The sequence below is a fragment of the Oncorhynchus gorbuscha genome, linkage group LG10 (assembly GCF_021184085.1).
Source record: "Oncorhynchus gorbuscha isolate QuinsamMale2020 ecotype Even-year linkage group LG10, OgorEven_v1.0, whole genome shotgun sequence".
NCBI lineage: Eukaryota > Metazoa > Chordata > Actinopteri > Salmoniformes > Salmonidae > Oncorhynchus > Oncorhynchus gorbuscha.
In genome coordinates, this window is record NC_060182.1 from 49,573,072 (window position 1) to 49,585,243 (window position 12,172).

At 42.6% G+C, this 12,172-nt stretch overlaps 1 protein-coding gene across 1 annotated transcript; it reads right to left on the reverse strand.

The window, feature by feature from the left end:
• Nucleotides 1-684: 684 nt before the first annotated feature.
• Nucleotides 685-11,893, reverse strand: LOC124046204 (TAR DNA-binding protein 43-like). The gene is made up of 5 exons (XM_046366322.1): nucleotides 10,885-11,893; nucleotides 3,016-3,179; nucleotides 2,777-2,917; nucleotides 2,483-2,653; nucleotides 685-2,379 (listed from the first exon to the last, which is right to left on the reverse strand). Exons 1-5 carry the CDS (start codon nucleotides 11,123-11,125, stop codon nucleotides 1,897-1,899), a joined length of 1,200 nt encoding a protein of 399 aa, XP_046222278.1. The 5' UTR covers nucleotides 11,126-11,893; the 3' UTR covers nucleotides 685-1,896.
• Between the last annotated feature and the right edge of the window lie 279 nt (nucleotides 11,894-12,172).

The window sequence follows — 12,172 nt, forward strand, 5'->3', positions numbered from 1 at the left end:
CCCCTTTACGGCGTTAAAATAATTCAGGAATATCCTGTCAATCAGACTGAAATTTTACATTTTAAAGCAAATCAAAAAGAAATCTACAGAATACTTGAAATATAAGCATTTACTTAAATCTTTGCACTTTCATTTACCATAACCAATGGCTGTATCGAGACAAAGCCTAATTTGACCAAATTAATCTTTCAAAAGCCAGATTTAATTATTATTTTAAAAATATAAAAATCAGGCCATGTCTTCAAAAAACAGACTGAAATAAAACAAAAACATGATTGTCACTTAATTGCAGGCAATTAGTTAAATAGATTACATTTTAGCACTGCTTTTAAGATTGACTAATTTGACGGTATAAACCGAATACCTCTGCCCAATTGAGAATGGTCTGTTTTAAATTTCAATGGGGTGGTCCAAAGGGTCTTGTTAGTGGGGCGAAGAAGTCCCTTTTCAAACATAAGGCATTCTGCAGCATCTCCACTATTGGCTTGTTGCCTGCCCCCAACCAACAGTGCATCAAACTCCAGTCTTCAGCTTCCTGAAAATTGACTTCACTCTGGGGTTTTGATGTAAACCCGAGCCGGCAGTGTCCAAGGTTCCTATACATGCAAATTAAAGTGTTCGCAGTTCAATTAATGTTAACAGTCCAAAATGTTTAAACTAAATTACTGTCAGGTAGGCAACATACCTGGTCAAATTTTGTTTTATTTGAGAATTCCCTTTGATTGACAAAACATATAAAATGCATTCAAAAACACTAACACAAAATGTCAATAGCTCGTCAAACGCTTGCCACTTCACCCTCTTAAGACACACCGAGTTCACAATCCTCCAAGCTCCCCCAGTGCTCTCAACACAGACAATCACCAACAGCAGGTCACATTTTCACACGGAAAGGGGTAGGAACAAGAAGAAAATGAAGCACACACACCATACAGCATCCACGTCAAATCAGACAGCAAGAAAGGATACAAATATTCATAGCGCTAAACATTCCATTGTGTTCAAGATTAAGCTTGATAGAAATAGAGAAAGGAGACCGTCGGGATCTCAAGATACGATGAATGTCCTTTTGATGGTCATATGGAACACACTCGCACAAAGCCACAGGTTCTTCTCAACTCTCGCAGACATCTGGCTCTTCAGCATCGCACAACCAGTCCTTTACACACTGCTTTTCCCACTCAAGTCTCTCACTCTTGCCACTACCAATCGCTTTGTTCTCAAGTGATAAAGCAGACAAGATGTTTTGATCCATAAAAAGGGGAGATAAAGACAACACCCACAGTCTAACACAGTATATGCAGAGTGAAGCTGTGTCTTTTGATGGCAAAGCATTTACACATGGGAAGAGGGGTACTGATACTGAGTTTGGTCAAACATTGCTGCCAATGAGGGGCTTTCTTTCCAGGAAATTCAACAACAACAAAAAAAGAAGAACAGTTAACTTGTTGAAGAGATTTTCATGAAGGCTTTCCATAAAACAGCAAACAAAAAAAAGAATCAACTGCATACAGAGATTAAACCTCAAGCCCAATTCAAGACCATATACAGGTGGTTTAGGGGGGCTTTCGTGATTACTCGTGCATCTCAGAAATATCTACTTAGCATGCAGAGTCATCATGTCACGTCTTAAACTAAATAACTTTTTCTCAAGAAAAAAAAAAGACATTTAGTGTAGCAGTTTACCCCTAAAGAACTATACACTTCAACCACTCTGTGCACTCATTTCCTACAGAATTAGTCACACACACAAACATATGAATAGTCAAATGTCTTTAACAAAATGAAAGGCAATATAGTTTTAAATAGCAGGGACATAAGATATGACTAGCTCTTTCTTGCCCCTCAAAATACTTAACAGATGAATCTAGAAATAGGACTTTAAATCAAAGTTTTCTACATTCCCCAACCTGATGATTTTGACTCCATAGAGGTGCCAAATCCGGAGCTGAAGCCACTGCCGGAGGCAGAGTTGGTGCCTGCAGCCCACCCTAGGCTAGCTGAGCTGGGGCTGCTGTAACTGGTGCTATTAGAACTATAGGCCTGGCTCTGATCTCGGGTGGCATTGGTCTGCCCGGCTGCGGCAGTACCTGCCGAATTGGTCTGACCCTGCTGGTTAGCAAGCATACCCATCATGCCCCAGCTGCTCTGCAGAGCGGCGGCCATCATGGCTGGGTTAAGGCTAAGCCCCCCAAAATTCACCCCGCTACTGCCACTGCTCCCTATCCCTCCACGACCACCGCCATAGCCCTGGCCCCCGAACGCACCAGCCCCACGATCCATCATTTGCCTACTATTATTGTGCTTAGGCTCAGCGTTAGAGATGTGCACGCTGACACCCTTGATGATCAGGTCCTCTCCGCACAGGGCTGAAGCAACCTAGACAGAGAGGGGGGTGGGTGTAGGAGATGATTCAACAAGAAAACCAACCAGAATATAATCTGCGCACCACAGGTTGAGCAACAGCCATCGAAAAACATACCTGGTCATCTGCGAAAGTCACAAAGGCGAAAGCCCGGAAGGGTTTGGGAATGAAGACATCAGTGACCTCTCCATACTGCATGAAGAACTGCCGGAGCTCATCAGTGGTTATGTCCTCTGTGCAGCGGCCAACAAAGATTTTACGGCTGCGCATGGGCTCATCGGGACCTGCCTACCATGACAATAAAAGAGTGAAAGCACTTAAATATTTTACCTGAACTGGGAATAGAACACAATTGAGACTTTAGAGGAAAGGATTCAAATAAGCAGGTACTCCTAAACATTGATTAAATACCTTAGAGTTGGGTAGTTTGCAGTCACACCATCTTCCGTCAATCATGTGTCGCTGAGAAATCACTTTGGATTGAGTCTCGTACTCAGTGAACCGAACAAAACCAAAACCCTTTGAGTTCCCAGTCTTAACATCTCTTTTGACCTGCAGAGAGAGACAGAGAGAGGTATGATTATTGACATGCATGCTACCTCCATGAAGTACATCAACCATTCAACAAAATGTTGATTAGGTTGGGTTACCTGCACCATGATGACTTCTCCAAAAGTGGCGAAGTAGTCTTTCAAATCTTGCTCAGACGTTTTCCAAGGCAAACCAAGGATAATGAGGTCTGATGTTTTCTCGATACTCCTCTTCATTTTAACCGCAGAGGCAGCATCCATTTCATCCATTTTCCTTTTGTTATCTGACACAGGAATGCAAAATGTTGTATGACATTATGATACAGTGATAAAACAAAATCAGGAGGAAGAACCATGTTAAAATACTTGGTCATTGGCCTAAACAAACTAACTAGCTAAGAAATAGAAATGTTAGGTAGATCTAGCTAGTATACCCTATGGAGACAAACCCTACGGAGCTACGCCTAATGCGTAGCAATGTCGCTGGAGTGCGCTCCGACATTCTACGTACTCACATACCACATGAAAAAGGTAAAATCTCATTCCTTGCGTAGCCATGGCAGCATTGTGTAGGCAATGAAGCTCACTTGGTTCCTTGATCTGACCTATAGGCTATGCATCAGAGTAAACTATTTTGCGTTGATAAATACAATTTATCTCAGTGACTGTTCAAACAATAAACCAAACATTGTAGCCTTATTTAGAATCGCTCCAAAAGTAATAACTATAGATTCCAGGCTATTGGTAAAAACAGCTTGCGCTTTCTATTTTAGCTCATGGGGGGGATATATTGAAGTAGCTTATCAAATTGGGATAATGTTGTAGATTACACCGGCAAGTATATGAATATTTGCCAGGGCATATTATTTCATTATAAATCTGAATATTTCAAATGGCGATGTGGGAAGCTAATCAACTTCAAGTTTGCTGTCTCGGTTTAGCTTGGCATTAAATAATATTTAATACTTTTTTGGCATTGCTATAATATATAAAATCGCAGTGACTGTTCAAACAAACCAAACATTATAACCTTATTTTTGGCTATCTTTAAACCTTTTTCTCCCCAATTTCGTGATATCCAAAAAGGTAGTTACAGTCATGTCCCAGTGCTGCAACTCCCGTATGGACTCGGGAGAGGCGAAGGTCGAGAGCCATGCGTCCTCCGAAACACAACTCTGCCAAGGTGCACTGCTTGCTTAACACGGAAGCCAGCCGTTGATAACCGAACTCAGCTTGCAGGCGCCCAAGCCTGCCACAAGGAGCCATTCAAGGGAGATGGGACAAGAAAATCCGTCTGGCCAAACCCTCCCCTAACCCAAACGAAGCTGGGCCAATTGTGCGCTGCCTCATGGGATTGAATCTGGCTCTATAGCGACGCCACAAGCTCCGCATTAGACCGCTGCGCCACCCGGGAGGCCCCAAAAACATTTTGACCGATATGTTTAGATACTCCAAGAAAACCAGTGGTCCAAATCTAATTTTTACCCATGTAGGATGGCCACAATTAGGGCGACTAAATCAACGGGAGGCCAATAAAAGAAACATCAGGAAAATAGCATTGCGTCAGCTAGGCTGAAAGCTGTGCGAGAATTCAGGCGAAACTAACAGAAATCACAGTTGAACTCATCCTTCTTCGAGGCCATAAAACAGAGGTAAGAGACATGTTCATATTTTAGTATACACTTCATATAGTGCAAAATTCCTATTATTTTTTAGAAGATCTCCCATAAACAAGCATATCTCTGAAATGTCAACAGAGCACACTGCAAGTTTTTTTATTTTCAAAGCCTTTTACATTTAATTCAGCTCGTTTCGTGTGAATGTAGCTTTTTGAGACCCGCTTTAAACAACTTTGCTGATGACCACCATAACATGTCAAATCCTCAAAAGTGTGAGAAAGCAGCACCGCTGTCAAGAGAGCTTGTTGCTTATTATCAGATGCATTAGGTTACGAAATCTAAACTTTTTGATATGGGGCGGCAGGGTAGCCTAGTGGTTACATTACATTACATTTAAGTCATTTAGCAGACGCTCTTATCCAGAGTGTTGGACTAGTAACCGAAAGGTTGCAAGTTCAAATCCCCGAGCTGACATGGTACAAATCTGTCGTTCTGCCCCTGAACAGGCAGTTAACCCACTGTTCCTAGGCAGTCATTGAAAATAAGAATTTGTTCTTGACCAGGTGGAATTGTGTCACTTCTCTTGCGTTCATTTCACGCAGAGTCGGGGTATATGCAACAGTTTTGGCCGCCTAATTTGCCAGAATTTTACGTAATTATGACATAACATTGAAGGTTGTGCAACATAACATTCACTCAAACAGCACTTTCATGCATTTTGCCAGCAGCTCTACACTGTGCTTCAAACATTGCGCTGTTTATGACTTCAAGCCTATCAACTCCCAAGATTAGGCTGGTGTAACCGATGTGAAATGGGTAGCTAGTTAGCGGGGTGCGCGCTAATAGTGTTTCAAACAATTTTTGCTCTAAGACTTTGGAGTAGTTGTTCCCCTTGCTCTGCAAGGGTAACGCTGATTCGAGGGTGGCTGTTGTCGATGTGTTCCTGGTTCGAGCCCAGGTAGCGGCGAGGAAAGGGATGGAAGCTATACTGTTACACTGGCAACACTAAAGTGCCTATAAGAACATCCAATAGTCAAAGGTATATGAAATACAAATCGTATAGAGAGAAATAGTCCTATACCTCCTATAATAATTACAACCTAAAACTTCTATTGAAGACTCATGTTAAAAGGAACCAGCAGCTTTCATATGTTCTCATGTTCTGAACAAGGAACTTAAACGTTAGCTTTCTTACATGGCACATTTGCACTTTTACTTTGTTCTCCAGCACTTTGTTTTTGCATTATTTAAAACAAATTGAACATGTTTCATTATTTATTTGAGGCTAAATTGATTTTATTGATGTATTATATTAAGTTAAAATAAGTGTTAATTCAGTATTGTTGTAATTGTCATTATTACTAATATATATAGAAAAATACACTTAAAAAAAAAAACGGCTGATTAACTGGTATCGGCTTTTTTTGGTCCTCCAATAATTGGTATCGACGTTGAAAAAAAATCATAATTGGTCGACCTCTATTCTCTACCATAAGCCGCCTCCAATGTAATTTGATATAATTCGGCATTACGTCCAACCCGCTTCACAACCGCAGACATGTATGGCATTGTGTGGACGAGCAGCTTGCCGACGTCAACGTTGTGAAAAGAGTGCCCTAAGGTGGCGGTGGGATTATGGTATAAACTAGCGGTGGGATAATGGCAGGCATAAACTAGACAACACACAATTGCACTTTATTGATGGTAATTTGAATGCAGAGATACCGTGACGGGATCCTGAGGCCTATTCATCTGCCATCATCACCTCATGTTTCAGCATGATAATGCCCGGCCCAATGTCACAAGGATCTGAACACAATTTCTGGGAGCTGAAAATATCCCAGTTCTTCCATGGCCTGCATACACACCAGACATGTCACCCATTGAGCATGTTTGGGATGTTCTGGATCGATGCATACGGCAGCGTGTTCCAATTCCCGGAAATATCCCCAAAATTTGCATAGCCATTGAAGGAGTGGGACAACGTTCCACAATCAACAGTCTGATCAACTCTATGCGAAGGAGATTTGTCACACTGCATGAGGAAAATGGTGTTCACACCAGACACTGACAGGTTTTCTGATCCACGCGCCTACATTTTTTAAAGGTATCTGTGACCAACAGATCCATGTGTGTAATCCCAGTCAAGTGAAATCTATAGATTAGGGACTAAGGGGAACGGCACCGCAGTACCTCCAGGCTCTGATCAGGCCCTACACCCAAACAAGGGCACTGCGTTCATCCACCTCTGGCCTGCTCGCCTCCCTACCACTGAGGAAGCACAGTTCCCGCTCAGCCCAGTCTAAACTGTTCGCTGCTCTGGCCCCCCAATGGTGGAACAAACTCCCTCACGACGCCAGGACAGCGGAGTCAATCACCACCTTCCGGAGACACCTGAAACCCCACCTCTTTAAGGAATACCTAGGATAGGATAAGTAATCCTTCTCACCCCCCCCCCTTTAAGATTTAGATGCACTATTGTAAAGTGACTGTTCCACTGGATGTCATAAGGTGAATGCACCAATTTGTAAGTCGCTCTGGATAAGAGCGTCTGCTAAATGACTTAAATGTAAATGTAATTCATTTACTTCAATTGACTGACTTCCTTATATGAACTGTGACTGAAATTGTTATGCTTCCCCCCCCTCCGTGGCTAAAAATGGACACTATCTGATATGCGAAAACATTGCAGCATATCAAATCGGGATAACAGTTACACAGGCCAAGTATAAAAAAATTGTCAGGGCATATTACTTCATTATAAATCAGATTATTTCACATGGTAATGTGGGAAGCTAATAGACTGTTTAGCCAACTTTCTAGCAAGGGAAGACTTGACTAGACTTACTTTCACAATTAAAAGTCAAGAATAAATATTGCTATTTGCGAGTCTGCATTTGTAACATGTTACTAGAAGGTGCATGTTGCTCCCCAAAAAAACAGACTTCACCCAGCGCAAGCAAAGATCTGACGCATGCACTGAGACACGGGGTTACTGTACCTGTCACAGAAAGAACAATGAGACAGATATTTCAGATGTACAGTGCGCAATCTGAAAGCATTCAGATCCCTTGACTTTCACGTTACAGCCTTGTTCTAAAATTGATAAATACAAATCTACAGATCTTATAATGACAAAGCAAAAAATTATTTTGAAGTATTCAGACCCTCGCTAAGACTCAAAACTGAGCTCAGGTGGATCCTGTTTCCATTGATCATCCTTGATTTGTTTCTACAACTTGCTGCAGCATTGAAGGACCCCAAAAACACAGTGGCCTCCAACATTCTTAAATTAAGAGGTTTGGAATCACCAAGACTCATCCTAGAGGTAGCCGCCCAGCCAAACTGCGCAATCGGAGGAAAAAGGCCTTGGTCAGGGAACTGACCAAGAACCCGACGGTCACTCTGACAGAGCTCCGGAGTTCCTTTGCGGAGATTGGAGGACCTTTCAGAAGGACAACCATTTTGGCAGCACTCCACCAATCAGGCCTTTAAAGGACATTATCTTTCATTATTACAGAAGTGATTTTCAAAACGTTAAATTGATACACCTTTATAGGGTTAGCGTTACATGTTGACCATACCAGACACGTTGCAAAATACATTTACATAAACCAAAAAAAAAAGAAACATCCTCTCACTGTCAACTGCATTTATTTCCAGCTAATTTAACGTGTGTAAATATTTGTACAAACATAACATTCAACAACTGAGACAAACTGAACCATTTCCACAGACATGTGACTAACAAAAATTGAATAATATGTCCCTGAACAAAGGTGGTGGCATTGTAATGCTGAAGGGTCATGTCAGGATGAGCCTGCAGGAAGGGTACCACATGAGGGAGGATGTCTTCCCTGTAACGCACAGCGTTGAGATTGACTGCAATGACAACAAGCTCAGTAAAGATGATGCTGTGACACACCGCCCGACAATGACGGACCCTCCACCTTGATCCTACTCCAGAGTACAGGCCTCGGTGTAACGCTCATTCCATCGGCGATAAACGCGAATACGACCATCACACATGGTGAGACAAAACCGCGACTCGTCAGTGAAGAGCACTTTTTGCCAGTCCTGTCTGGTCCGGTGACGGTGTGTTTGTGCCCATAGGCGACGTTGTTGCCGGTGATGTCTGGTGAGGACCTGCCTTACAACAGGCCTACAAGCCACCAGTCCAGTCTCTCTCAGCCTACTGCGGACAGTCTGAGCACTGATGGGAGGGATTGTGCGTTCCCGGTGTAACTCAGGCAGTTGTTGCCATCCTGTACCTGTCCCGCAGGTGTGATGTTCAGATGTACCGATTCTGTGCAGGTGTTGTTACACGTGGTCTGCCACTGAGAGGACGATGAGCTGTCCATCCTGTCTCAGGCGTCTCACAGTATGGACATTGCAATTTATTGCCCTGGCCACATCTGCAGTCCTCATGCCTCCTTGGAGCATTCCTAAGGCACGTTCAGGAAGATGAGCAGGGACCCTGGGCATCTTTCTTTTGGTGTTTTCCAGAGTCAGTAGAATGGCCTCTTTAGTGTCTTAAGTGTCTTCATAACTGTGTGGACAACCACAAATACCTAGGTGTCTGGTTAGCCTGTAAACTCTCCTTCCAGACTAACATCAAACATCTCCAAACCAAAATGACATCTAGAATTGGCTTCCTATTTGGCAACAAAATATCCTTCCCTCATGCTGCCAAATATATCCTCAAAAAACTGACCATCCTACCGATTCTCGACTACGGCGATGTCATTTAGAAAAGAGCCTCCAATACCCTACTCAATAGATTGGATGCAGTCTATCACAGTAACATCTGTTTTGTCACCAAAGCCCTATATACTACCCACCACTGCGACCTGTATGCTTTCGCTGGCTGGCCCTCGCTTCATACTTGTCGCCAAACCCACTGGCTTCAGGTCATCTGCAAGACCCTGCTAGGTAAGTACCCCCTTATCTCAGCTCGCTGGTCACCATAGCAGCACCCACCTGTGGCACTCATTCCAGCAGGTATAGGTCTCTGGTCACCCCCAAAACCAATTCTTCCAGTGGCCGCCTCTCCTTCCAGTTCTCTGCTGCCAATGACTGGAACGAACTACAAAAATCTCAAACTTGAAACACATCTCCGTCACTAGCTTTAAGCACCAGCTGTCAGAGCAGCTCACAGATTACTGCACCTGTACAAAGCCCATCTATAATTTTGCCCAAACAACTACCTCTTCCCCTACTGTATTTATTTATTTTGCTCCATTATTTCTATTTCTACTTCACACATTGTTCCACTGCAAATCAACCGTTCCAGTGTTTTACTTGTTATATTGTATTTACTTCACCATCAAGGACCATTGGTCCTTCTGTAGCTCAGTTGGTAGAGCATGGCGCTTGTAACGCCAGGGTAGTGGGTTCGATTCCCAGGACCACCCATACGTAGAATGTATGCACACATGACTGTAAGTCGCTTTGGATAAAAGCGTCTGCTAAATGGCATATATTATCATGGCCTTTTTTTGCCTTCACCTCCCTTATCTCACCTCATTTGCTCACATTGTATATAGACTTATTTTTCTACTGTATTATTGACTGTATGTTTATTTTACGCCATGTGTAACTGTGTTGTTGTATGTGTCGAACTGTTTTGCTGTATCTTGGCCAGGTCTTAATTGTAAATGAGAACTTGTTCTCAACTTGCCTACCTGGTTAAAATACAAATAAATTGAACAAGCATGGGAAACAGTGTTTAAACCCTTTACAATGAAGATCTGTGAAGTTATTTGGATTTTTACAAAGTATCTTTTAAAGACAGGGTCCAGAAAAAGGGAGTCTCTTTATTTTACACTCCAGTCAGTTGTGGCATTTCAGGCAAAATAACAACCCAATATTTTTTTATCCCAGGACAAATTAGCCACCAACAGCAAGCTAAATTGCCATAAATGTTTCATGCTTTTCGACCTGCCGGACCACCTGTGCCAATTGGCTACCTAGCGTTCCAAATACCTGCGTGTCAAGGAAGGAAGACGCCATAAACGTGTTGTCACTGAAAAATACTGTCGGGTACAATTGTGATAAATCGAGTTATGAGTGTGTATTTTGCTTTTGTAAAATTAAAGGGCTTTGTATTTCTAGAACCGTATCACAATTGAGAATCGACTCATGTAGATGTATTTGGCTGCCAGATCGAGTCTACCTCTGAAAATAACAAGGTCAGTGGACCAAGGGGGTAAAGTTAGACTCCTTACGAGTACATATTGGTCTAGTTGCTAGCTAACATTAGCAAGTAACGTTAACTAGCTAGATAGTACGGGTACCAACAACCATGCAGCTACATTTGGCGAGCTAACGTTAACTACCAACGTAGCCTCTAAACGAAAACACACCTTACCTTTTGGGTAGTTGACGACGTACACCAGACTACCCCAGTCATTCTCAGGTGCATGTAAGATACCCTCAACTAGACGGACGCCTCGCATGCACTGAGACACAGGGTTCCTGTAACGTAGGCCGCACGCTCCGGGAAACTGGGCTGCAACCGTTGACAGCAAAACAGTCCCATCATCCTCCGATGGGATCTCCATTGGCTCTTCGTTTTCGTCCTCTGCCACGCGAATGTACAACTCTGCCATGGTCTCAAAGTTAGATTAGGAAGTAGTTAGCTAATTGCTAATTCACAGCTAATGGCGCACGCGGGGTTCTGTCGATTAGCTAGCAAAACCAGCTAGCAAAGCGATATTCCAAGGAGTCTAATCTAATTTGGGTAATACAAATTGGGTGAAAGATAAAAGTTTTGATAATTTGTGCGTTCACGGGGCAGACAGCTGTTTAAAAAAATCGATAGATGGTGGCCATGAGAGCTGAAAAGGCCTTGTGTTCCTGGCTAATAAACACCGCACACGCTTGCAACATGAATGGTTAGCAGGATCTCGCACGAATATGATACACAAAATAGTCCTAACTTCTTTACGGTTTTAAAAACGAGGTCGACCCTGTTCGCAAAATAAATTATACTTGATCAATTATAAGAACCAGTGTAATTACACCTCCAATTTGTGAGGGTAAGGTAAAAAAAAAAAAACAATACGAAAGGCGTCAGCTAATCTCCCTAGCCGTCAAACGTCTAACAAAATGGCCGCTTCTTCGGTGGGGTTCATCGGTGGTTGGCGTCCAACGGTATGGTGCATTACCGCACCCTCCTGTACTGGAGTGTGGGCCAGAGACCGGGATGAACTAAATCCTGTCTGCCAGCGCCGTTTCTCTTTAAAAAACATTACATATTTTAGCCTGTATCTAATTACGTTCTACTTAATATACTCTTTAAACGAATATCCTGTATCTCCCCAACAACGAGGAATCGGCCAGGAATCAAAATGAACGACTGACCAGAATCGGCCCAAGTACCTCAGACCGTTTCAGTCTACCGGAATTCAGCAGGCTTTGCCGGCATTTTACCAGAATCACCCCATAAGCGCCCGATGCATTTTTAAATAAAAGTATACAAAGTTACATACAATTTTGTATACATTAATTTACATTTTGTATACATTTTATTACATACAAATTATACCAATCCACATTTTTTTTTAAATAATTGAATTTATTTTTTGACACCCTTTTTGTCATATCCCAATTGTCTTGTCCCATCGCTGCAACTCCCGGTTGCGGTCCAAACACTT

Bases quoted from the DNA above. Each gene is read 5' to 3' on its own strand.
- LOC124046204 (XM_046366322.1), bottom strand. From the start codon at position 11,125: ATGGCAGAGTTGTACATTCGCGTGGCAGAGGACGAAAACGAAGAGCCA. The intron at 3,180-10,884 runs GTAAGGTGTGTT...TTCCTGTGTCAG, and splicing joins CGTCGTCAACTACCCAAAAG to ATAACAAAAGGAAAATGGAT. The intron at 2,918-3,015 runs GTAACCCAACCT...CTCTCTCTGCAG, and splicing joins GAGAAGTCATCATGGTGCAG to GTCAAAAGAGATGTTAAGAC.